The following is a 25,533-nucleotide window of genomic DNA, read 5'->3' as shown; positions in this document are numbered from 1 at the left end:
GCCTCTCCAAGCATCACTGGGTCTCAGGAAAACCTCCTGGACCAGGAGAGGAAAGGGAATTAACATTGACTTCAGCACCTGCCCTGTGCCAAACAGAACCTGTGTAAGGCAGTAAGACAGAAGAGATCAGAGATCAGACAGAGTCCCTACCCTTGAAGAGCTCACCCTGTGTAACCAGAGTCCCGGCTTCACAGTAGGTATTCAATAAACACTTGGCAAATGGGATTGAATTCAACATAGCCATCCATTCATTCATTTTCATTCAGTAGATGGCTGTTGAGCACCTACTAGGTCAGGCACTCTGCCAAGCACTGGGGATAAAATAGTGAGAAAAATAGCAAATTCCCAGCACATGCTGGTTATTTGAGTGTATTTGAAGAAGAATTGAAGAATTTTAAATTCTGGATATCTGACTCCAAAAACATGTCCTTGCTACTTGGACGTGTTATTTCTCCTACCTGAACCATCAGACCCCAGGCTATCCTGTACTGATTACCTAACTTCTCTGCTTGAGAAAGCTTGGTGTCTCCTGAATAAAGTACAAGCTCCCTGGCCCCTGAATGTACCTCTCCAGTAATACCAAGAATGTCTGTGTGACTGTCCATTTCTAGGCCTTATTCACATTGGCTGCATCTGCACGGGACGTCCCTTCCTTCATTCCTGCCTTGTGAACTCCTGCTGACCCTTCACGACCTAACTCTATCCTCTGTGCAGACTTTGCCCCTGTCCCATCGGTAACTCTCTCTCTTCAGACACCTGTTTCGAGTTCCTGAGACACAGTCAGGCTCTGTGCTGGAGCTTTCCCTGGCTCTGTTCATTGCTGGTGAGCCTGTACTACTTCCATCCTACTGTACATGTTTTAGGAAAGAGAGAAAAAAGAAAGCTTTATTGAGATATAATTCATATACCATGCAATTTGCCCATTTAAAGTGTTTCAGTTGAGGGACTTCCCTGGTGGTTCAGTGGTTAAGATTCCACACTTCCACTGCAGGGAATGTGGGTTCGGTCCCTGGTCAGGGAACAAAGGTTCCATGTAGTGTGGCCAATAAATAAATAAATAGTTTCAATTCTGTGTTTCCTGGTATCTTCACAGGGTTTTGCAGCCATCATCATCATCTAAATTTAAAACATTTTGTCACCCCTAAAACACTAGCAGTCACTTCCCATTTCCCCTCAAACACCCCAGCCGTAAGCAACCACTGATCTACTTTCATCTCTATAAATTTGCCTATTCATGCAATTCTGGAAAGTTCTTAAATGTAGCCTTTTGTTTCTGGCTTCTTTCACTTAGCATAATTTTCAAGGGTCATCCGTGTTGCACCTTGAATCAGCTCTTCATTTCTTTCTGTTGTGAATAATATATTCCATTGTATGAATATACCTCATTTTATTTATGTGCTCATCAGTTGATGGACATTTAAGCTGCTTCCACCTTATGGCTATTAAATAATGCTGCTGTGAACATTTGTGTGCAGTTTTGTTTTATTGCTTTTGTTTTGCAGACAGAAAGACACTTGTCTGTCTTTCCCAGTAGATTGTGACCTCCTAAGAGTAAGGGTCACTTCTCTACTGTTCCCTGATATATCCCCAACATTCGACCCATGGTTAGCACTCAGTAAATGTCAGAAAGTGAGTACATCCATGCTTTCTAATTCTCTTTCCCCCTCAGAATGAAATAGCAAATTGTGAGGGCCTGTTTTAATCCCATAACCCACTCTACCCACGTATAACATGTATCTGCCACCCACGCTGAAGCATAAGGTGATGTGTCAGTGTCCTGGACTGTGCCATTTTCACTCCACCGTTGGCCTTTCTGGTGTAGATCCTTTATGCAACAACAGGTGATCTGAGAAATTGAGTTGCCCCCATGATGGCAGATATAGCATCTGGCTAACTTTGACCCTGAGGCAGAGACCAACTCCACCCTCCCCTCACCTCCCCTCTTCTCCTGAGGGGCCCTGCGCTTCTTTATATGGAGGGCTGACTCTGTGGAAGTACCCCGGAGAGAGTGTGGGGCTGGGTGGCCTCCTGGCTCCAGGCCAGGCCAGCTTTGTGACTGTTCCAGACGCCCGGACCTCTGAGCAGGAGGAGGTGATTCCTGCCATTCCAGTCAGGAGCCCATGTGAACCGATTGTATAGAAGAAAAGGAGTTTCTAGAACCAAGAGCCTCTGAGAGATTAGTAAAACCAATATTTCTCTTTTCTTTGCACTTACTCACCCTAATAGTTTGAGCCCATAATTAGAATTGGGCTTTATTAGGCTAATTAGGAGGTAGGAATGATGGCAGGAGGGCATGTGGAGATGTATCAGCGTGGTAGGCAGTAAATCTCAGGTTTTAATAGGTTTGTTCCGTAATCGGGCGGCCTGGAAGGCTGGCGGGGTGGCTGGGCCCCCTCCCTCCCGTCCTCTACTCCCATCGCTCCTTGAAGTGGCCTTCACACTTTGCCGTGCTTGTCCTCGATACTGGCGGTGGCGCTGGGATATGGGGGCTCGGGAGGGAGGGAGGAGACCCCACCCGGAGCTTCATTGCCTATGCACGCGCCGTCCAGCCTGGCGGCATGATTACCTTGCTGAGAAATCCGTCCAGGCGCAGGGCTGCTGATAGCAATCATTGATTAAGAGGGTAATTGTCCTGAAAATTCAGATTGATCAGAAGGCAGAAATGATAACTTGTGTAACTGTGTTTAAAGCCACGTCCTGTCAATAGAAGAGACTGAGATGTATCGCGCCAAGAGGGGGGCAGAACGGATGGGTGTGTGCAGGCGGCCGGGAGCTGCCATCCTTCTCTCAGGGCTGAGCAGGATGTTTCTTGTCAGTAACCTGGACTATTGGAGATTCAATCACTTTTATCTCCCCCTCTCTCTCAATCCAAATGCCTTTTCATATTAGGAAATTAGAATCGGCCCTGCTCATGCAAGATTTATTAGCTCTGCTGAGCAGTCGCACTGAAGAGTAAATGATTTTGCTTTGCTGGAGCTTTTTACACATTAGGACCCAACTTCTTCCCTGCTCTGTGACCCCGGCCGCCTCAGAGAGTGTACTCAGGGAAAGAGTGTACCAGCTACTCAGGGAAAGAGCTTTTCAAGTCCGGTTTGCGGGGAGAGTATCACTCGGGTCTGGCCTCTTGACCTGCTGGAGACCCTGTTGTATCTGGCTGACTTTTCTTCTGTCTGACCACTGGCAGGTCCTTTACTGGGGTGAAGGTTGACCCTCTGCTGCAGGGGATTCACCTCTGAGTTGGATGGCTGCAGGGAGGCCCTGGTTTGTATGTTGGATAAAGACAAAGGATAGAGGGGCCACCGTGATTTCTCTTCCCAGGGCCACAACTGTCCCACTGTTGGGGGGCATAGCTCTCTTGAGCCCCTGGGGGAGCTGGTTAGAGCAAGTTTAGGGGTGTCTGGGCCTGCTGGCTGCTTGTGTCTTGAAAGCTGCAGGCTTGACTGGCTGAGGCCCTCTGATCTGCCAGCAATCTGGGCTCTTAGGGAAGGAAGGGCCTGAGCTCAGTGCTTCTGGAACTCTGCTGTGACCTTGGCCTTGGAGGTCTCATGGGCCTGTGTGACAGCTGGACCTAGCCTGCCCTGGAGCCCAGGGTACTACTGGTGGGCTAGGTGGGTTATAGGGTTACCGAGACAATCATTCTCTCTCCTCCTTGTCCTCCCTCTTCAGTCCTTTGGTCAGTTGGACTCTTGGACAAGCATTAGTCACAGTCATTCTTCCAGGCTTCCCTACTACAAGAATCTGACCCTGGAGGCCAGATGGAGCAGGTGACAATGTGAACAGTCCTTCTCATATGGGGCTGAGGGAGGGTCAGCAGCACTGGGGTTTTGGTGAATGGGATTTGATCCCAAGGAGTACCCTCTTACCTGCATTGCTCTCTACCTTGCCCCTATGAAGCCTCCTTTTCTCCAGACTTTCCCCAAGCAGAGATATAATGGTCAAGCTCGAGAGTTGGGACTGGAAGTGATGTGGTCCCCATAGTGAGTGGTGGGAGTAGGTAGCAGCCATTTTGATCCAAAAGGAAGACTGTGATTGGGGCAGAGGGTAGAGGGAGGCTTTTTGGAGGAAAGTATCTGACAGGTGTCTGCAAGATATTCCCTAGGAGGAAACTACTTCTAAAGAAATCACCAGGCTACCAGCTTTCTACTGTGGGACTAGTCTGGGTCTTTCCCGTCCACCATCAGGCTCCATCCTTGGGAAAGACTGGACTTTCATGGAAGACTCCTCCTACTATGCTGGATTGGGCAGGACAGGCCTGCCTTCTGCATATATGCCACCCCACCTCCTGTCATGAGGGTGTGCTGAAAGAGACAGTGGTCCAGGGAGCTTGACTGATCCCCATCCAGTCTGATGGACTGGGAAGTGAGTGGGTGCACATGGAGGGCTTCTGTCCCCTCACCTCGGAGCGAAGCTTGCCAGTTGCATGGGAATATTTTTTCTTTTCAGTCCTAAGGACAGCTTGAGCCTTGTTTGGCTTAGTCTCCTGCCAGGGCTACTTTGGGCAAAGTTGAGGATGAATGGAAGCGCCATGGGCACCTTGTTCCTGGGCCTAGAGAACTCAAAGGACAGACTCCTAGTGGAGTGAAGGCAAAGGTTAATGTGAATTATAGCTTAATATGAATGGTGTTGTGTTCCAGAGCCCAAAGCAAGGGAGTGCCTGAATCTTCTTGGAAGAGCTCAGCCAGGCATCCAGAGGGCCCTTGCACTTGTCCGAGAGGAGGGTGGGGGCTGTGCTGTGGAGACCAGTCTGGGCGCACACATGGGCAGGGAGAGCAAGAAGTGTCACAGGCCCTATGTGTGTGTTAGTGCGGGCCATACCTTGGTGTTTTGCAAGCTTAAGGGGTGCCCACTTTCACCATCTAGCTGAGCTGCTAGCAGCTGGGGCCTTGGATTGGCCCAGCTAGAGCCTTAGTTGGAGAAATAGGCAGGACAGAGCCCTGGGCCCCTGGCTCTGCTCTGTACTCTCCCCTCTTCTACCTAAGGAGCAGGAAAGGGGCAGGGGTTTGGGCTTTAGGCCAGCTGGCTCCGCCCCTCGCTAAGCCCCTGCCCAGCCCCAGCCCTGCGCCAGGGGCCAGATTGGTTCCCTGGGCCTGGTAGGGAGGCTGGGAGGAGACCAGGAAACCAGGAGACTCATTTTAACTGGAATTTGACCTAAAGCAGGATTGGAAGGGAAGAAAAGAATTTGAACAAAAGTGCAGGCAGGAAGGAGCTGTTAACGAGCCTTTCTTTCTCTTCGGGGACAGAGCGCCGCGCATAGCGGGGCGCAGCCGCTCTCTCCTCTCGGCTCTCTGAGACCGTCGCAGTCTCTGGCCGCTGCCTGCTCTGGCCCGCTCTCCTTTTTTCCCCTCTCCTCTTTCTCGGCTCTCTCTATTATGGGGACTTGCTCCAGCTCTTTCTCTCTCTTCTGTCTCTCCTTTTGTTCTCTCTTTGTCTATTTATCACACTGTGAAGGTTGAAAGAGATGTTATTAATCTGGGAGAATGAAGGCAGGATTAGTGGTATGAATCGGATTTTGAGAGGTGTAATGATAGAAAGACTCGCTCGGCTGGCGGCCTGCGTGAGCTTGATAAATGGGGAGCACTCCAGACTGACTCGCGCCTTCCTCCGCGCTGTGCGCCCTGCCCGCTGGGGCGTGCCGCGCTCTCAGATCTGCCAGCCGGCCCACCCCGCTCCTACCTGAACCGGAGCAAAAAGCCAAGGGTAAAGCAGACACAAATATCTCCCATCGCACTTGGAGACATCATTGCTTTCAGCACCCTTTTCAAGTGGAGGCCTGTTGAGTTCTCAAAGGGCTGTGGGCAGAGGGAGTGGGGACCCAGACTTCCGCCTGCTTCTTTGGCCTGTGCCGGTGAAGCTTCCCTGCTGCCCCTGAAATGGATGTCAGGGGTTGAAAGTGACGAGACAGTCTCTTGACCAGTCAAGTAAGGGTACCAGACCATACGTAATTAAGCAAAGTGCTGTTGGGAGAACTGTGGTATGAACTGTGGCGGTCAGGGTGGGTCGTAGAGGCTGGAGGAAGAGAAATCAGGAAAGGCTCCCTGAAAGGTGGCGTCCTGGCAAGGTACAAGAAGGCCTGGAGAGGGTAGAAGTATGACGACTTGGAGAGGGTAGAAGAAGGCTAGTGTTTTAAGTGGGAAAATAGTATAAGCAAAGATGTGGGAACAGAAATAAGCCTGACTCTTATGGGAGCCTGAAGAACCAACTGGTGAATTTCAGACCAGCAATGGACCTAAGAAATCAGGTAATTAAGCTCCTCTCCCCCATTTTCTTTAGTTTTCACAGTATAATTGATTTACAGTGTTGTATTAGTTTCAGGTGTTCAACAGAGTGATTCAGCTATATGTGTATATATGTGTTTTTTTTTTTCCAGATTCTTTCCCATTATGGGTCATTACAGGATATTGAATATAGTCCCCTGTGCTATACAGTAGGTCCTTGTTGTTTATCTATTTTATGTATAGTAGTGTATATCAAATTCCTCATTTATTCCTCCGCGCCATCACCCTCCAGCCCCTTGTTTTCCAAAGAGGAAACAGCCTGGGGACTGGAGTTGCCATTTCGGGAAATGATTTTCTGTTCAAGTCCTGTTGCTTGTTTTAAAGGTGCTCCGTCCCCCATCCTTGGATGATACAGTGAGCTTTTCCGTCTTCTCCTCAGTGGCTTTGGTCACAGCCTTTCAGCCTTCATCTTTGCAACGGGAAGATCCTGGCTTAGGTTCACTGCCACTCAGGGCCCTCCTGCCACCCCTGCCCCCCGCCCGGGCTGCAGTCTATGTTGGGAGTGCAGTCTCCCCACCCACCCTGGCTGGTGAGGTGAGGAGAGGATCCGGGGACAGCGCTCCCTGTGCTGAGCTCTGGATGCCTCCGACGGGCCTGAGCAGTGTCCTTCTTTCTGTCTCTACCTCAGTTCTCTCTAATCACTCCATATCACTGTGATCAGGCATTTCCTGGCATCTGTTTCCCTGCAAAGGACTGGGGGTTCCATGAGGACAGGGTTTATAAGGGATTCAGTTGAGTTGCCAGGGTCTGGCAGGCCTTTAGTGGATGTGTGAATCTTAGAATGAATGAATGAGGTCATCTGCTCATGCAGGTTCTTTCTCTCCTTCTAGATAAAAAAAAATGGTCCCTGGTTCCCAGGCCTATCCACCCTTAGGAATAGGGAGGGTTAGATGTGCCAAGGAACTAACTTTTGATGTTGTTGGAGCACCTAAGATGGCATAGCATGGCAGTGGCAGACACTTTGATGGCTTCCCATCACCTTAGGAAATGGTACGGAACCCTCATCGTGCCCTCTGAGGCCCTGGCATCTCCTGCCTTCTTCATTAGCCTCATCTCATGCTGGCTCTCTGTGCTCCGGGGACACTAGCCTTGGCTTGGTTCTTTCTAAGTGCTGTTTGCCTAGAGGCCTTAGCACTAGTCTTTCCCCTGTCACCTCCCCGCCAGTCAGTTTCTGTTGAGTGTCCTCAGAGTTCCCCGTCTAGGTCAGGTTCCCCTCTTCTGTCCTGTAGACAGCCTACCTTTCTTCTTTGAGTCCCTCTGAAAGCTATAACTTAGTGCTTATATATGTTGCTGTTTATTTAACATGGGCTCTCTCCAATAGACTGGAAGCTTTCTGGGGACAGTACTGTGTCTATATTGCTAGCTTCCCAGGTGGAACAGTGGTAAAGAATCCACCTACCAATGCAGGAGATACAAGAGACGCAGGTTCAATCCCTAAGTCAGGAAGATCCCCTAGAGTAGGAAATGGCAACTGACTCCAGTGTTCCTGCCTGGAAAGTTCTGTGGACAGAGGAGCCTGGCTGGCTACAGCCTGTGGGGTCACAAAGAGTCGGACATGGCTGAGCGCTCACTCACTCACACATGTGGTCTGGCATATAACAGACTCTCAGTAGTGTTCATCGTGACTAAGTCAGTGTGACCAAGAAGTCTGCGCTGCTTCATCCTGTCACATCTGGGTTAAGTGAAGGTGGAGATAACAGGAGAGCAGAGGCCAGGATGTTGGGTGTGCCCAGAGAGCCTTAGCTCTGGAGACACTGGTGTTCAGCCTTCCCGTCTCTCAGCCTTCCTAGTTTCCATCCAGACAGCAGAGGAAGAAGGGCCTCGTTGGCCCTCAAGGCTTATTCTATACCCGGGTGATCTTACCCAGTCCTGCAATTTCCTGCACCACCCCTGTGCTTTCCGAGGACTTTCTTGAACTGAGCTCCTGGCCTGCATGCCCACCTTCCACAGGCCCATCACCTTGGAAGTCGCATTGAAGGCCATCTTAGTCCTTCTTGGTTATTCCCTCCAAGGCTGGTTTCTCCCTTGGGGCTCTTGTCAGATCTCAGTCCCCCACCCTGTGTGAGTTGACATGTGTCTCCTTCCAGCTTGGAAGCTGCTTGAAGTCAGTGGCCTAGCATGGTTGATCTCTGGCACTGGGCACAGAGCTTGGCACATGGATTTGCTCATGAGGTGTGTGTGTTACATGAACACGCCAGCAGAGAGAGAGGGTGGTCTGGGAGGAAGGTGGAAGCACTTTTTCCGTTCTCTGCATGTGCAGGGGAGAAGGGAAGGTGTGTCCTGGTGCCAGCATGCGCATGCCTTCGCGTGTGAGGGCTGGGTGGCTGTGGTGGTGGTGGTGTCACATGCCCGATGAAGGATTATATTTTAATTTGGAAAGCACTTTAGAAACTTAGAGTGCTTTGCCTAAGTGCTGACTGCTATTAGTGTCTCCTTTTTATTAGGAAAAAGGACATGATTTTTCTCTTTCATCTTCAGGCCTGTCTGACTTCTGAGCGTCAAACTTAGCAAAATGCCTGCCCCTCACTGAGGACTAGTTACATGCCAAGTTCAAAGCTTTGGACTTGAAACACAAAATTCTGCTTTGCAGACTGGTTTCTGACACCCCTGAGGGGATTAGTCCTGACAGCTCAGTATCAGGAAGGGGGTGGGAGAGACAGGGTCATTTGACATAGTTCAGGCCGCAATCCCAAGCCCCTCCCTTCTCCATATAGGCCTGGGTGGGAGGACATAAGAACTTGGACCATTTGTGGGGGATAGGGGAATGACTCCAATGGTTATCAGAAACCCACTTATCATGCAGTACTCAGGGCCAAACTTCAGAGAGAGAACTGGGGAGGAATGGCCCCTGGAAGAACTGGATCTGCTCAGCTCAGGGATGATAGGACCAAAAGGCAGAGACATCACAGCTGTTAGACTTGGTGATGTTAAGAGCTGCCAACACAAAGGACTAGGGCAGAGGGAAGAATTCTGGCTCAGGAGGCCATGAGGCAGGAGCTAGCCTTGTGCCCTGCCAGCACCTTTGGGGGCCTTGCTGGCCTGAAGGAAAGGTCACACCCCTCCCCATGGAGAAGATCTGGTGCCGCAATGGCTCGGAGGTCTAGAAGGCCCAGCTGCCTTGTAGTTGGGCCTCTCTGTGTGGCCTCTGCCCCAGGCTCTTGCCTGAGCAGCCACAGGACAGATAGCACCCGGGTCTCAGTCTGGCCTGTATCTGCCAGCCCTGGATGCTGAAGGCTCTGCCCATGGCTCTGGTCCTGAGAGGCGGACGCTTTGGCCCGTCTTGCTAGTGCTTTGCAGTTCCCATCTCCTAATCGGGTCCTAATCTGGGGGAGCTAGGGCGGGGGTGTGGTGGGGGAGTACATTGAGCCTTCTGCCTTAACTGAATTTCCATACCTCCTGTTGTTAATTATAGAGATGTAATAATGCGATTAGTGCACGATTAAAAAAAATCCCTGATATGATTACCATGGATTTAATATCACATGATATATCATTATATCGTTATGCAGTGACAGATGTAATTGAAATACACTTATTGGAGCCGGGGGTGGTGTTTCATTCAATCCTCAGCACCCCGGGGAGGAAAGGGCCGGCTCCAAAGAAGCAATGGGAGAGAAAATTGTAATGAAAACAAAGAAAACCCACAATGTGGCTTTCTCCCTGGGCAGCTGGCTCGGGCTGACCCTGCTGCCTTGACTTGGTGGCATGTGGGGCCCCAGACAGGCCAACCTCTTCTCTGGGGGCCCAGGCAGCAGGGCTTATGCCCCTTACCTGCTTCTCTCCCCAGAAGCCTCAGTGTCCCCAAGTCCTCTCTGACTCAGCAGAGAAGCAAGGGCTCTGGGAACATGAAGGAGATCACTCCACCTAAAAATAGACTCAGGACCCAAGGGATCAAACTGAGCCGGCAGCTGTCTTCCAAATAATTGTGGGTCCTGGACCTGTAGCGCAGCTCCTGCCTTTGCCGTGGTGGTGGTCCCATGTACTCGAGGCAGCTGTCCTGTTGTTCGGCAGTGAGCGGGAAGGTTAAGTACACAGAGAAGATAATTATCCCACTTAGGTTCTGTTGATGGACAGAGGCAGCAGCAGCTCTGGTGCCCCTGAAGTGTGTCGGCAGCCAGGGAACACTGAACATGCAGAACTGCCGGCTTGGGGTCGGGAAGGATGGTCTTGTGCCGCCTGATGGGAGCATCCTTCCTTCTGCTGCTATAGCTGTGTTGCCCAGGTCTCTGCTGGCCTGAAGAATGGGGTCAAGGCTATCCATAAGCCCAGAGAGTTCAGAAAAGGAGGAGACAGAAGTAGTCTCCCCTTCTTTCCTAACCCAGGTAGCTGAGCCCTCAGTTCCAAGGACGGCTGGGGATGGGGCGGAATTGCTCTTCTGCTAGGCGAGATCATCCATGGTTCCTGAAGGAGATGGAATAGGACTGGCAGGAGCAGCCTCTCCGAAAACCAGGCCTGGCAGAGTTATGCCCTTCCCTCAGTGGAGACCGTTCAGAGAAAGCAGATACAGTCCTACCCCAAGAGACTCCCAACATCATGGGGCATCAGATGTGTAAACAAATCTAATATTCCAGGTGCTACTCAGAGTCGGGGTGTGTTTAAGAAGGGAAGAGTCAGGAAGGCTTGGTAAAGAAACGTACTTTTTTATGTATATATACATTAAAAATTTTTTTTCTTAATTTTTGGCTGTGCTGAGTCTTCATTGCTGTGCACATATTTTCTCTAGCTGCAGCAAGCAGAGGCTACTTTCTAGTTGTGGTGCGCAGGCTTCTTGTTGCAGTGGCTTCTCTTGTGGTTCGCAGGCTTAGTTGCCCTGCAGCAAGTGGAGTCTTTCCAGAGCAAGTGGAGTCCCCTGCATTGGTAGGTGGATTTTTAACCACTGGACCACCAGGAAAGTTGAAGGAAGGTACTTTTGAACTGAATGCTGAAAGAAGAGTATGTGTTCATTAGGGATAAAAACTGGGAGAAGGCAGAGGGCACCCTAGGTAGGCTAAGGATTTGCTCAAGCAGAGTCTTGTGGGGCATAAAGCAGCAATCCCAGGACTTGAGGAGAGGTAAGGAAGAAGAAGGGAGCAAGGCTGACCCCCTGCATCTCTGGTAGACCAGGTAGATGGTAAGAGTTTTCACTGGGATTGAGGAGCCCAGGAAAGGGAACACTTTGGAGAGGAGATGTTGAAATGGGTTTTAACCCTATTGAAAATGAATTTCCTGAGTAGACTCCAGGTGGAAATGCCAAGTGGGCAATAGAAGATATCTGTTTGACACTTAAATAGTGGCAAAGAATTATCGATTTGAAAATTGGATAGGTTGAAGACCAGGGAGTTGAGCAAATCACGCAGGGAGAGTGGTAGAGCAGACAGAGACAGGCAGGGAGCAGGCAGGAGCCGCACGTGACCGGGTGAGCCTCTACAGGAGACTGCGAGGAAGGACATCCGAGAAGGGGACACTCAGAAGAGTTTGGGTGGAGCAGCTGGAGGCTGGCTGGGCACCTCTCTCTCTCTCCATCTAGTCCCAGGGCTTCTCCACGTGGTCTCTCCTCCTGGACTGATTTGGGCTTCCTCACAGCATGGCTGACTTTGACCAGTTTGACCTCTTACAGGCAGCTCAAGGGTCAGGGAAAGTGTTCTAGCAAATGAGGAGGAAGCTGCCTTGACATTTCTGAAACAGCCTTGAGATCACATAGCATTAGTTGTGCGTTACTCTTTTGGTTGAGGTCATAACAGAAGCCCACCCCTTTCCAAAGGGGTATAGACTCCCTTCTTGATGGCAGGTTTATCAGAGTCATATCAGAAGTAGAGTATATGTGAGATTGAAGATAATGACCATCACTGGCAAACACAGTCTGCCATAATCAGTATTAAGCTGAATCTGGAAAAAGGAGTCATGGCATTCTCAAAGACAGTCTGCATTTTTCATGATGGCACCAAGAACATTTGGGGGTGGCGGTGGGACTGGGTGTTCCTGAGTGACCTCAGGTATACCTGGGAGAAAGAACTATCATCCCATCTTATAGTACAGGAAGTTGAGGCTCAGAGGTTTAATGACTCATCCAAAGTTATGGTGTGCTTTTTTTAAAAAAAAGTATTTATTTGTAATTGGGGGATAATTGCTTTATAATATTGTGTTGGTTTCTGCCATACTCCGACGTGACTCAGCCATAGGTATACACAAGTCCCCTCTCTTGAACCACCCTGCCACCTCCCACCCCATCTCACCCCTCTAGGTTATCACCAAAGTTACACTGCTAATAACTGGCAGAATTGGGAACCAACTTCTGAACGCACAAGCTTTCCATGAGGCCCGGGCTGCTAGGTACACCATCCTCATGTATCTCTGTAGCCTTGGTGTTTGGTTTACCAACTATCGACATGTTATCCGGTTAAAGAAAAGATTAGGTAGTAGTTCTGTCTGTCAGACTTCCTCTCCTGCATCCTCCAGAGTATCACCTCCCTGTCTTTGTCTGTTGGGCATTTATGGGAAACACAGGTGATTTGATTTGGTTCCTCATCTTGGAAAATGGCCCTTCCGCCCACAGGCCACCCCTCAGGGCGATCTCGTGGGGAGGCTGGATGGCTCAGATGTGCCGCTGCCAACTTTCAGGTTCTGGGTTTTCTGCCAGTTTGTGCTTCTCTTTGTGGTCTGAGCTGGGTTCTAGCCCCAGCCACTGCCCTGCCCACGCTGTGTCCACCCGACTCTCAGGGCCCTGGCGGGTGGTGAACCAGTGGGCAGAGCCACCCTAGCAGCTGTCAGTGCCTCTTCTTTCCTCTTTGAAGGATCTGATGCTGCTGCCGATGAGGGCTACTTCATCTATTAAACCCAATACACTTGTCGCAGCTGCTAAGCCCCCGTAAGCCGCCGGGTGCCGTGTTTGTGATGGGACTGACAGTGCATGGAGGAGGCTGATTATACACGATTCCATTTCGCGGGCCCAGCAATGTAATTTCACAGGGCGATCAGCGTTTGCATGTAATAGCAGGCTGTGCTGAGGTGTCAGAATATTAAAGGCGCTAATGGCAAAGCTCCCTGTTACACAGGGGGCCACCCGCCGCGCCTACAGCAGGGCTGCGCGGCAGGCCCGTCGCAGATGGCTGGCCACTAAGCTAATGGGGCAGCAGCCAAGGCAGGCAGAGCCGCGAGAGGGGAGAGCCAGCCGGGAACAGCTCGGCACCTGCTTCCCTGCGCATGGAAATTACAGCAGCTCAGGGGAAGGGAAGTGTGCATGCTTGCCTGGCACAGGGCTGGGGTGGGTGGCTTGGGAGGCCCAGCATCTTTCACCCTAGCTCTGCCTGCCCTGGAGAGGACTCCTCAGTCATCCTTGCCCCTGCCCCACCGTCTGGCCAGGAACCCTCAGCTGGGCAGGTGGGCCCACTAGCTAGGAGAGGTGCAGCTGGAGAAGTGGCCTCCGGAGAATTGGGAACCAGCATGGGACAGGGGCTCGGGCACAGGCTCTGGCTCTCAGATTTCTGCCCAGCACTGATCAGGTCAGAAAGCTTTTGGGTCCCTTAGCCCATGCCCCACAGATTGGCAGAAGAGAGAGAGGGAGTGGGGATAGGAAGCAGGCAGGAGTAAAGGGGGGCAGTAGATGGTACTCGGGCCCCTTGACTGATGCCAGCATTGCATGGAGCTGGGAGACAGCACCTCAAGATGTCTCCATGTTTTCCGCCCCAGCCCAGCCCTTGCCTGTTGCCATCCAGCTTGCTCCTGTCATCCTCCTTTGTCCTTGCTGTGTCTTCTTTCTGGTGCCTCCAGTACTGCTCCCTTCAGGAAGCTCTCCTAGTCATCTCCAGCATGGGCCTGTCTGTCTCCGGTGTCCTTGTGGGCAACCCACAGGGTTCAGCGTCCCCGATCCTCCTGCTCTGATGGCTCTCTGGTGCCAGCCTTGACCTCTCTGCCAGAACCTGTAAGACACAGCCCACATCACCTTGCCCTGAGCTGGGCTCCTGGGAAGGCTCTGCTCAGATTCACAGATGGATGTAATCTCTGAGGGAGGGCGTCGGGAGGGGCATAGGGAATGGAAGGATGGGCTGAGTCACCTGAGGGAGAATTTGGTGCCTGTATGGATATGTATACCCGTGCTCAATGGTGTGTGTATCTGGGGAGGGGTAGGGACTTTAGCAGGGAGTGCCGGGAGTGGTGGGCCTGAATGTACAGGCCCAGAGGGGCAGCAGGAACAAGATCCAGAATACGCCGATAGATGCTTAGGTGGCGGAAGAACCCTGTGTTTTCTGCTGTCTGCTAGCTGTGCCTGAGGGGTGCCTGAGATAGTAGGAGCTGGGGGGAGCTGTGGTGCTGTGCCCTGGGACTGTGCCTCGGGGGGGTTGCACGAGGCAGGCCGTCACGTCAGAAGGTTCAGCTCTGTAGAGGCACGGGGCAGTACCTGGAGGAGGCCTGCCAGGGTTCTCTAGCACGGGGAGAGCCCAGGCTGAAGGAGAGCAGTTTTAATTAACCGTTTTTAATATCATTTTGGACTTTGGCTGGTACATGAAGGCCCCGCTGGAAGCAGCATTTGTAAAAATTAAATCCCTCTTATTAGGAGCTTGGCAGACCCATGTGCACGCGCCTTCCTTGCCCCCACCCGCGCCCCCGGAGAAAGTGCTGGCTGAGGCCATGCCATGGCAGCAATTGGTTAGCACGCCTTATCTGGGAATAGGAGACTGTGGGGCGTGCCACTGGCGGCCACAGCAGAGACGCCAATTCATCTCACCCTGGCTCTGACAAGCTAGACTGCCCTTCCTGAAAGGCATTCGTCAGGCGGGACCGGGCTGCCACCTTGTCTGGTACCCCGGCTTCCCCACTGTGGGCCCCGGCTTGTCCTGGACCAGCCAGGCCCTCCTGGGCTCTGCTGCCCCCTCACTTCCCAGTCTGCAGAAGATCTTGGGGAGTCATCATTATAATAATAATCTAATCACGGTGACGCGTTGGGGCAGGCGCCTAATGTTATCTGAAGTGGTCTTCCCGCTTAGCGGCGATAAGGCTCAGGATGACGCGCAGATAACGCCAAGCTGCCCTGTCCCCGAGCCGCACGCAGAGCAGAGGGGCCTCCGCAGCCCTGCCGCCCGCCCGCCGCTTTAAGCCGGGAAGCGGCAGCACCTGCTAATGCAAGTGTTTAATATTTGATGGGCTGGGATAAAGCAGGATCACCTTCGAATTGAATTGAGTGTCAGCCGAGAATCTATTACTGAAATTCGGGTGTGATTTGACAGCAAAGTAGACGGTGTTATTCTTCACTAGTTACCGCAATCTTCTCCCCGACATCACTTAAATATTTTTTTCTTTGCTTGAGTAAACACACATTATCCTTCTTTTTTCCCCCTTCCTTCCCTTTTTCCTTTTTAGAGGGGGGGAAAAAAAGAAAGAAAACCCATCCAGCTCGCCTTCTCCAGGCTGATAGAGTAGATTGTTATTTCTTTATTTGTCCTATTAAATGGAATTTCTGATCGTTTAATCCGGCCTTTGTAAGTGATTTTAAAGTACTTGAAAGGCGGCCTGCCACTGCTTTCTGGCCCACTGCGCTCCAGCCGCGGCCCTGACCATGCTCAGCAGTTTCTCCAGCTGTGCACCACCCACCGGCTGCTCTCCCTGCTGCCTGCATCCCGGCGCTGCCCTGGCTCCAAGCCAGCGTCCTCTCCCCTGTCCTTGAGCCTCATGCTCAGCCCCCGATTTGTGGGTACAGCTGTGGCCTGGGGAAGCACGGGAGAGCGGGCTGGGAAGTCGGGCGGTGGCTGGTACCCCTGTGGTCAAGCAAAGTGGCTCTGGAGGGAGCTGAGATTGAGGTGCACTCTCTCCTGGCCTCCCAGGGCCCACAGGGCTGACACTTGATTCCTGCAGCTGGGAAGGAAGGGTGCCAGCCCTCTGCTCAGCCCCTTGGTCCTGGCACAGCTTGCGTGTTCAGCCTCCTGTGCTCTGTTTTGACCCCGTGCTGGGCACTCTTCCGCTGGGAGGCAGTCGGTGGTGGGACGGGGACTTCTCTGGCCCAGTGGTGGACGGGAGCTCTGTGGTGCCTGCCTGCCCATGGCTAACAGTCACCTTAGTTCCACCAGTGGACTCACCATCCAACTTCTGGGAACTTACCCAGACATCATTTGCAGTGATCACTGTCTTAACCACCCTGTCACCTTCCTGCCACTGGGAGAAGGACAGCTTGGTGCTGGGGACTTCTTGGGAGAAGAGATGGGTACTGTTTGAAGGGTCAGCTAGCTATGCAAGCCCACTGATAGAAGCGTGGGACTTGCCGGCAGGCTGAATAGGAATTAAACCCTGTTGGGCCACTTAATAGTATTCTGACCCCTGTGAGTCTCTTCTTTCTGGGCCTCAGTTTCCTCATCTGTGATAGCTGGTTGTCATGCCTGTAAGGGATGTGAGAGGAGGTGCTGTCCCTGCTTGATGTGTGCCCCACCCCCGACCATGGAGGAGGTGGGTGGTGGCCTGGAGACAGAGGGGGGCAGTGGAGTGCTGGGGGCTGAACAGATCGATGCCCCCAGCGCTTGCTTCCCCAACCCCAGGAAAACAATTAAGTACAGATCGATGGGTGGCCGCTTTGAATATGCATAAGTGAGCACTTGACCTTCAGCGAGATCTGCTTCCCACCACACACACACACACACACACACACACACACACACACACAAACACACACTCTTCGTGTGCTCCCCTCAGAGCTGCTTGAGTCGGCCAGGTGACCTTACCCCTCTTCAGTTGAGGCCCATATGGCACTCAGCTCCACAATCTGGCCTACCTCCAGGTCAAAAGCACCTTGACCACAGGCATTTGGCTGGCCCCCTCGTCTCTTGCTTCAGTTTTCCTGTCTTTGGAGAGAAGTCTAGATATACTGATCTCCAAGTCCCTCCCACCACCAGTCTTTGTGACCAGTAATACCCAAGAGGCCCAGAGACTCTGGATTGAGGGGAGGGGGGTTGCATGATGAAGGGGAGGCCTGGTGGGAGGAGGAGTCTTAAGAAGGAGGATCTTAATAAATGGGAGCTCTAGAGAGGAGCTTGGTGAGGGGCACCCCATGCGGGCTGGGGACCTCTGATGGGGAGACACCCAGGAGAGAGGGAGCTCTGAAGGTGGAAAGGGTTTTCTGGAGGGACTGTGGTGGAAAGGGGACCCAGCAAGTAGGGAGGACTTTCATGAAGTGGCGTGATGAGAGTAAGCCCTTGCTGGGAAGACATGGGGGGCTGGGGGTGTTGGTGAGTGACGGGGTTGGGTCAGGGCCTGTGGTAACCACTCTTGCCTCCTGTCTTCCAGGCTTACAGCTTCGCCATGGGCTGCTGGCCCAAGAATGGACTTCTAGACATGAACAAGGGCCTCAGCCTGCAACACATAGGCCGGCCCCACAGCGGCATTGGTCAGTCCCTCCACACATCCCCCTGGCAGCTTGGTCAGTCCCCTGCCCACACACCCCAGTCCCGTGGCACACAGAGGGGTTCTGGGGCTCATTCAGCGCTCCAGCGGGGTGCTCTCCGTAGCTGGGGGGAGCGGGGAAGGAGGGGAGGAGTGAGGGGAGAGTGGAACTTGCCTGCTGGAAAGGAAAGGGTCTCTCAAAACAACTTTCAGGAGGAGGCTGGGGTCTGGGCTTTGGGTGGATCACAGGTAGCCTTGGATTCAGACCAAGGGATCCCACCCTGGGCTGCATCTCTGGCGGGTGATGTCCTCAGAGGGGTGGGCACGTCAGCTTACCCACCCCTCGTGGAGCTGGAGAAGGCTGTTTAATATTGTTTCAAGTCTGTGGCCACTAAACTGGGCGATCAATGGGAGTTAAGGAGATGAATTATTTAAACCTCACCAGCTTTTAATTAGTCGGGGTCCTTCTGACCGATGGCTCCGTCCACAGGGTATTGAACTCCCCCGTAGGAGCAGCAGCCGCCATTGAGTGGTGCCTGGGCTGGGAGGGGCCACTTGGGGTACCAGATGGGGGTGCCTCCTCAGGGGGATTGCTCCGTGGGAGGGGGCTGGTTCTAGGCACGGGAGGCTCTGCTGGCTTCTTATACACCATTGTGGACGTGTGTCTGTGAGGGGGTGAATGGCACCTTCAGCTGCATGTCTGTGTGTGTGTGTGTGTCTGGGAGTTTGTAAGTGTCCCTGTAATGTGTCTTTTTGAGGGATGCGTGTATGTGTGTATGGGTCACAGTGTTCTGTGTACACCTTCCTGAGGGCACCTGTCTCTGTGGAAGCAACCATCAGCCTGTGTGTGTATCCATCAGAAAACGTGTTCATTTCTGCGCATCTCATTTGGTGTGTGTGTCTGCACACGTGTGCATGCAAATATTTTCAAGCAGGGTACTTGACAGGCATAGACTTTGTTCCAAGCGGGGAGGAGCAGGGGTGTTCCTGGGTGATGTTACGCATTAGCATAGCCTGTGTACCTTTGTGGAGGTATGACAGGGAAGGGGCCTGGCAAGATACACTGAAAGGTGTCCAGTCACCTGCTGCAGACTGGCCTCATCCTTTCCGCAGACACTGCAGGTGCCTGCTGGGGCTGGGCATGCTGAGCGGATGGTTCTGTCCTCAGGGAGCTCCTTGGGAGGAGGCAGAGACTGAACTGGGCAGTCTCCACCCAGGGTGCTCAGGGTCGGGATAGAAACACCTGGGCTGCCCCAAGGATGGTTTCCCTGCCGTCAGTTGCCAAGGGCTTCTTCATTTACATTTCACTACTTGAGGATGCCCCCATATCATCTTTATTGGCCCTCAAGGTTCTCTTGGGGTCCCGGGGAAAGAGGAAGTGGCCATCAGGCCTGGGGAATTGGGAATCCCCCACAACTGCTGTTCCCTCCCATAGGAGCTGTTTAATACAACCTAGAGGAGACCCCAAACCTATCATGCTGATGGGCCTTCGAAGTCAGCAGGAAGTTTCCTAGAGAAGATGAGACTTGAGTCAAGGGATCCCTGAAGGATGAATAGGAGTTTGCTAGGCAGACAGTTGGGGGAAGGGTTTTCTACTTTGGGGAGGCCATCTGTATACCAAAGCGCAAGGGCAGGAGGCAGCCTGTTGTGATGAGAGGACAATTTTGGACATCTGTAAGTAGTTTCCTGTGACTGGAGTGGAACATTTGGGTTAGGGAATGAAATGGCTAGATGAATGGGGAAATAAGCCAGCCTTGAATGCCAGGTCAGAGGATGTGGCTTTTGTGAGGTTTTAAGGAGACAGGAAAAGACAGGATCAGAGCTCTGGTCCAGAATCAATGAGGCAGTTGAGTGCTACACACACTAGTTCTAAGTAGGTGCTCGACAAATGCTCTGGTGGATGAACGGACGGCGAGTGAGCGATGAATCAGGCAAGGGTGTTGGGCAAGCGAGGGAGCAGAGAACCTGGGCCCGTGGGAAGGCGTGTTGGCCCAGGGAAAGAGGAGCTGCCAGAGGCGGAGGGGCTGGCAGGACTAGGGTGATTCACCCCACACAGCCTGAGCAGGGCTCCCTGCTTCTGTGTATCTGTCCTGGGGGCGTTTGTGAGAGGAAGGGGTGCCTTGTTCCTACTCTTTGCTGCCTCCTGGGACTCAGTGATGGCGTTCTTGTCTGTTCACCCATGTTGGCTCAAGGTGGGGACCCTTGAAGTATTCCCTCCTTCTTCAGAGAAGAAGGTGTTTCCCTCTGGGTGGGCCCCAGCGGCCACCCAAGGCTCTGGCTGTTGGCAGCAAAGTCAGGGCTTTGGAGCTAGCAGCAGTTCAGGCCCTGTGACCTTAGATCAGAGGCAGTGCCACCTGCCTCCCTGGGCTGTTAGGAACAGCTGGCGCAGTCCGGACGCACAGTGGGTGCTCCAGGAGCTGCCTCCTCTGTTGCTCTGCCCAGGGCACGGGGGCTCCTGGCACTCGATCCTTGTACTTGTGAATGAAGGGGGCTGCCCTGCCAGCTGCTGGCTGGTTCTGAGGAGTGGGTGAGGGTGCTTGGAAGGAAGGGAGGATGCAGGGCATTAATTGGGCTGGGAGAGGCGGGGAGGGGAGGTGCAGATTTTGAGCGGTGAGGTTAATGGCCCTCGCGCCAAAGAGACAGCTTTAATGAGCTTCAGCTGGCGGTGCCCTGAGTTACTGTGCGTGCTAAAAGGGTCGCGCTGTAAGAGTTTGATGTGGACTGTTTCCCAGCCCTGGGGTCAGGGGTCAGCTCCTGTCACTGGCCACTCAGGCTGGTCCTCAGTGACATGGTGCTAATTAACTGTGTGAGGAGCTGCCAGCCCCAAGTGGGGAGTGGTATGTATCTTGCCGGGGGGTGAGGCAGCCTTGGTGACTCTGGGTAAGGGCTCTGCAGGTCCCATAGCTTAGCCCTCTCCAGGGGCTGCTGGCTTCTCCCGCAATGCCTTGGGTGGTGGGGAGTGGCAGGGTGTGCTGAGCTCCAATGATCCTGGCCCCTGGAGGAATCTCCTGAGTCTCCTTCTAAGGTATGGGTGGCAGGGGAGGGCTGTGGGGCTTACTTGGCGGGGACTCCTGCTGGGCACTGGGGTGGTAGAGGTACTGACAGAGTAAGGGGGCAGGTGTGCTGGAGGTTTGGCCGGCCAGGCAGGACAGGGACCTTGGCGTGGAATGGAGGGGCCCGCTGGGATAGATGTGCATGGCTGGGCTGTTTGAGGGGGAGCCGTAGGGTGTTTGGATAGAATGACCTGGTCAGAGCTGGTTCCAGTCAGTGCCATCTGAGAGTCTGTGTAGAAAGGACTAGCAATGAGAAATCACGGAAGGGAAGGCCACAGGGCAATCAATGGAGGGGGCAGTGGGGAGGGTAGGTGAGGGATGCACGCAGTAAGCTATGCGGGAGGTGGTGGTTATTCAGGGCCGGCCAGCTGGCCATGGGCAAGGGGAGGGAGGTGGTGAATGGCTACCTTGCACCTGCTGTGTTTCAGGAGCTGTGGTAGGTGCTAAACCTGCATTGGTCCTGCCCCACTGAGCTCCGTAACCAGGATGGGGAGAGGGCGTGGCCCTGGGAACTGCAGTAGGGGAGCATCAGGGGTGGAACACCTACCAGAGAGGGGGCTCAGGGGCTGTCACCGTGGCCTCGTGGTCAGGGAGAGACGCTTCTTCCTGGGGGAGTGGATTCAGCCTCGCGACCCCGGGGAGCAGGGTGGCATGGAGCAGGTTGCAGGTGAGGTTGCAGGTTACACATTTGCAGAACTGCTGACCCGCTGTGTCAGCGGGCTCCGTTAGTGTTCTTGACTCGGGCAGCCTCCACGGGGCACTGCTGAGTGGGCCTTCTTTCATTTCAGCAAGTGGTCAGCACAGCACATTCACATTATTTGGGGGCGCTTTGTATTAACTCATTTAGGTTTCATACAGTCTGATGAAGGCAGCCATCGTCATCCCCATTTTACAGATTGGGAGGCTGAGGCTCAGATGAGTAACTTACTTGCAGTCACACAGGCAGTCACACCAAGGAGCCAGGATTCATTCTCGGGTCCATCCGAGCACAAAGTCTGCATTCTTACCACCGTGCTGAACTAGGAGCACCTTTTTTGGTGTTGGGCTTTGTGCTGCCAGCAGAGACAGTGAGGAAGAAAACAAGCTTACGTTTGGCATTTCTCTCAGTGTCACGTAAAACCCACAGGTCTTCTCAAAGCTTTGGTAGCAGCAGGTGAGGAAGAAAGGGGAAGCGGGCATGGCCACCCTGGCACAGTCGCCCTGGGAGCCAGGGCCCTGCCCCTAACACAGTGATTTCCATTTGCCTTCCATCCAGGAGATCCTGAGCATCATCTAGGGGCCACCCCTCTGAGGGTCTTGCCTAGCCCTCCCAGTCTGAGTGCACAGAATACATCCGTAGGCCCCAGGTAGAGGTAATGATCAGGCCCTACGTACTTGACATACCCTACATACAGGCCATACATACGTACGGGCTCTTCTTTCTTGTTGGAAATCCACACAGGAAACCTCAGTAAAATCTCCCCTGTTGTTGGGACATGGAGGCCCTGCAGACTGCCAGCATCTCAGGTGGGGCAAACAATCGAAACCTTCCCTGGTGCCCAGCTGGGTGGTCCTGCCCTGGCTGCTTAGCTCCTCTGCTCAGGGACCGGGGATTCCACAGGCTCCAGGTGAGATGGGATGGCAAGTCACCGGGTGAGCCCTCTCAGGAGCTTGCTGCCCAGCACAGTTTGGCAGGAGAGCTGGGCTGGCCGGTGGCTGGGTGGGGCCCGGCCCTGGGGGGCAGTGCCAGCCTGTAGGCTCCCCTGAAGGAGTGGGGTGTCTATCAGAGTCCAGTCAGAGCGCATTAGCTCTGTGACACGGATCTCATTAGCGCCCGTGAGAGATGTCACTGCAGGAGAATCGTCGGTTCGGGGAGATGCTTGTACCAAAAGGAAGAAAGGACAGTGACAGCCTTTTCTCTGCTGCCTCCGCCACCGAGCTCCCTGGGCCGCCCGCCCTCCTCCTCGTGGGGGGGTGGGGGTGCTGGCTAATGAGCTCGTCTGCAGTACAGCTCTGCCTTCCCCTCCTTGAAGTTCCCCGGTCCCTCTGAAGACCTCGGGCCCGGGATTAGCACACACCAAACGCCAGCAACCCCCCCCCACTGCCCAGCAGGGAGTTCCTTCTGATCACCCTGCTCCTGCTACCCTGGGCGAGGGAAAGAGGTGGGGCTGGGACAGAGCCATTGGCGGAGGGGTCACTCCTGGAAGGCTCCAGCTCCTTTGCCTCCCTTGACAGGGTGACCATGTCCACTTCTCTGCAGTGGGCTCTTCCTTCCCAGAGTTCCCATCTTCTCCCCGCCTCCCCACCCCATGACATCTCCTACCCATCCCTGCGCTGAACTCTCCTCCCAAGGCAGGGGAGAACGTGGGGCCTCTGGCCAAGGGCCCAGCAGGGAGGATGTAGATCTGACCTGGGACTTGCTGGCTGAGCTAGAGGGCTTCAGAATCAGCCAGAGCCCAGTCTGGACTTCTTCAGATGACCTGAGGGTGGTGAAGTGTTGAGGTGAGGCCTCTGCGACTTGACAGACTTGTTCCTGGCCATCCTGGAGAGGCAGAGGGGTGTCTCGCCCCCCACTCCTGGCTTTGGCCATCCTCAGGGCAGGCAGGCTGGGAGGGGAGAAGTCAGCACAGCTCCCTTATGAGGAGCGGGGAGGGACAGCTGGAGTGTGTGTTTCCCCAGCACTACCACCCCCCTTCCCCCTCTCCCCTAACCCCATCCAGTTCTTTCTAGAGCGTCCCAGGGAAAATGATGAGCCGGGGGTGGTGGCTGACCACAAGAAGGGACAAGTCTAGGCATCCACAGGGCCCCCACTGGGCTGCCTGCATAGTGCTTGGGGCTGTTCACACCTTCCTCCCTGGGCTGGCGCACTCGGAGCCCAGGAACACCTGAGGAACGGGCCCTTGCCAGACACAGGAGACGGAGGGAGGGATGGATGAGTGGAGTGGCGGGCAGGCGGAGGAGGTTCTGGTGTCTGCCTGTGCGCAGTGTGTATGATGCGCCGGGAAGCACCATCTTTGTTTCCCTACCTTCCCAGCCCCAGGCCCGGCTTGGCCTCCCCTTGTCTCTCTCTGTATCTCCTGTCAAACCATCGCAGACGTGAATGACAAAGAAATCAGAAAGACAGATCAATGCCGGCCAAATTAGCACTTGCAGATAGACTGTGCGGGGATGTCAGCGCCCTGACCCCTGGTGATCTTGCAGCCTCCGCTGCTGATATTATGCAAATTGCATCCATCTGGCAGGACCTGCGTGCTGGCTGCTCCTACTCAGAGGAGTAATGGGCTGGGGTGGGCGGGAGTGTCGGAGCAAGAGTCGTGGAGTGAGTGTGTGCATGTGTGAGCATGTGCTTGAGTGTGTGCGAGGGCGTGCGGTGCCCACCAAGCACTGGGCGGTGATGGAGTGATTGACAGGGCAGATAAGGGGCTGCATTGGATTCCTTTGGGCTGGGGGATTAGGAGCAGCCACAGATGGGAGATAACCGGACTTCATTTCAGTTTATTTTTCTCCTTATCCCTCTCCCCACCTTCACTCCCCGAAAAACACAATCTCTGTAGTTTGCGTTTCCATCAATATTTGCAAGTCATTACCACTGGTTTAAGGTGAGAGACAATGTCAAGGCCCAGACCAGTCCAGCCCTTCCCCCAGTCCCGTATAGGTCTGGTACCTTGAGAATGAATACCTAGAGTGACCCAGAGAGCCTGCATTCCCGTGGTGGTCCTAGCACCCCCTCCTCCCAAGCCCACAGTACTCAAGGGACAATCTCTATCTCATGGACCATCCCTACTACCCTGCCTCATCTGACCTCAGTGCCACCTGACAGTCCTTAAGCTGGGCCCCTGCCCCTCCCACCTGACACTGCTATGTGACATCCCTGTCCCCAAATTGTGGCTCCAGCATCGGAGCTCATGCCCCTGGTATCAGCTGGGTCCCCTGGGAGCTGCTCTTTTTTTTTTTTTCCTACGGGGCTCTGAACCCTTCTTCACAGCTTTTTCTGTCCCTGACATTTTTGACCCAGCGGGGCAAAGTGAGGCCTGTGGAGAAGGGAATTTGTTTGTCCTGGTCCGAATCCACCATCCTTCCACTGTACCCTTCCATAAGATTTGCTGGTGCCACGTGTAGTAGAGAGGACTCTACACCTGCTATCTCAGTGACTCCTCAGGCCCTGTGAGATTGGGGCTGTCACCTATATCGTATTTAAGGAAGCTGAGGAAGGCTGTCACACACCGAGGGCAGCAGAGCAAGGAGGTGGGAGAGCTGGGGTTCAAACACATGTCTCTCTAGGATCAGAGCTCACCACCCAGCTCCCCTGCCTCCCTGCCATGCCACCAGCCCCAGATGCTCACACATCGCCATGCCTGGATCTGCTTAAGGGAACCATCCATGCACAGTAGGCCGAAAAAGTCCTTCAGCTCCTGGCCTCTGAATGCAGACCGTGGCCCACAGCAGACCCCCGGCCAGGCTGAACCAGCCCCAAGGGGGCAGGATTCAAACACAGCTCACCCTCGGGAGCTGTGTGGCTGAGACAGTCAGGCTGTAACAAGAAGGACACACAGAGGACAGAATGCACACAGCGGCTGAGCCGGCCCAGGGACATGTCACAGCACGTGGCCCCCGGGGCCCCGCCGCTCGGAGAGGTGCTGAGCCGCTCAGGCCAGCCAGTTGTCCCAGGAGCCCCTCCAGAACGGGGTCCCCGCTGTACCCTCCCACCAGGCAGGGTTGGGAGCTGGGAGTGCTGGGGACATGTCCGGGGACACGTGTGCAAGGGGAGCTTGTCCTAATGAGGAGAACATGGCTGCTAGTTAGGCGAGGGGCGGGCGGGGAGCCGCAGAGCTGATTGAAGGCAGGGGCAGGGGTCAGACAATTAGGCCCAGATCCGGCCGTTTGAT

At 53.8% G+C, this 25,533-nt stretch overlaps 1 protein-coding gene across 11 annotated transcripts in view; it reads left to right on the top strand.

Moving 5' to 3' along the window:
• The window catches only part of ERI3 (ERI1 exoribonuclease family member 3), a 132,624-nt gene that overhangs the window by 90,070 nt on the left and 17,021 nt on the right, over window positions 1-25,533 (top strand). For 5 of the 11 annotated variants that reach the window (XM_018043259.1, XM_018043249.1, XM_013962912.2 and 2 more), the window contains one exon: window positions 17,520-17,652. The exons of 2 other annotated variants lie outside the window; for them this stretch is intronic. In XM_018043259.1, the coding sequence (XP_017898748.1) occupies window positions 17,520-17,652 (133 nt within the window). The remainder of the gene's footprint in view (window positions 1-17,519; window positions 17,653-25,533) is intronic. 4 more of the 11 variants (XM_018043277.1, XM_018043286.1, XM_018043300.1 and 1 more) reach the window with 1 other exon arrangement.

Source organism: Capra hircus, chromosome 3 (assembly GCF_001704415.2).
Source record: "Capra hircus breed San Clemente chromosome 3, ASM170441v1, whole genome shotgun sequence".
Lineage (NCBI taxonomy): Eukaryota > Metazoa > Chordata > Mammalia > Artiodactyla > Bovidae > Capra > Capra hircus.
Note: the sequence above shows the minus strand (reverse complement) of the source record. Positions and strands in the feature narration are given on the sequence as shown.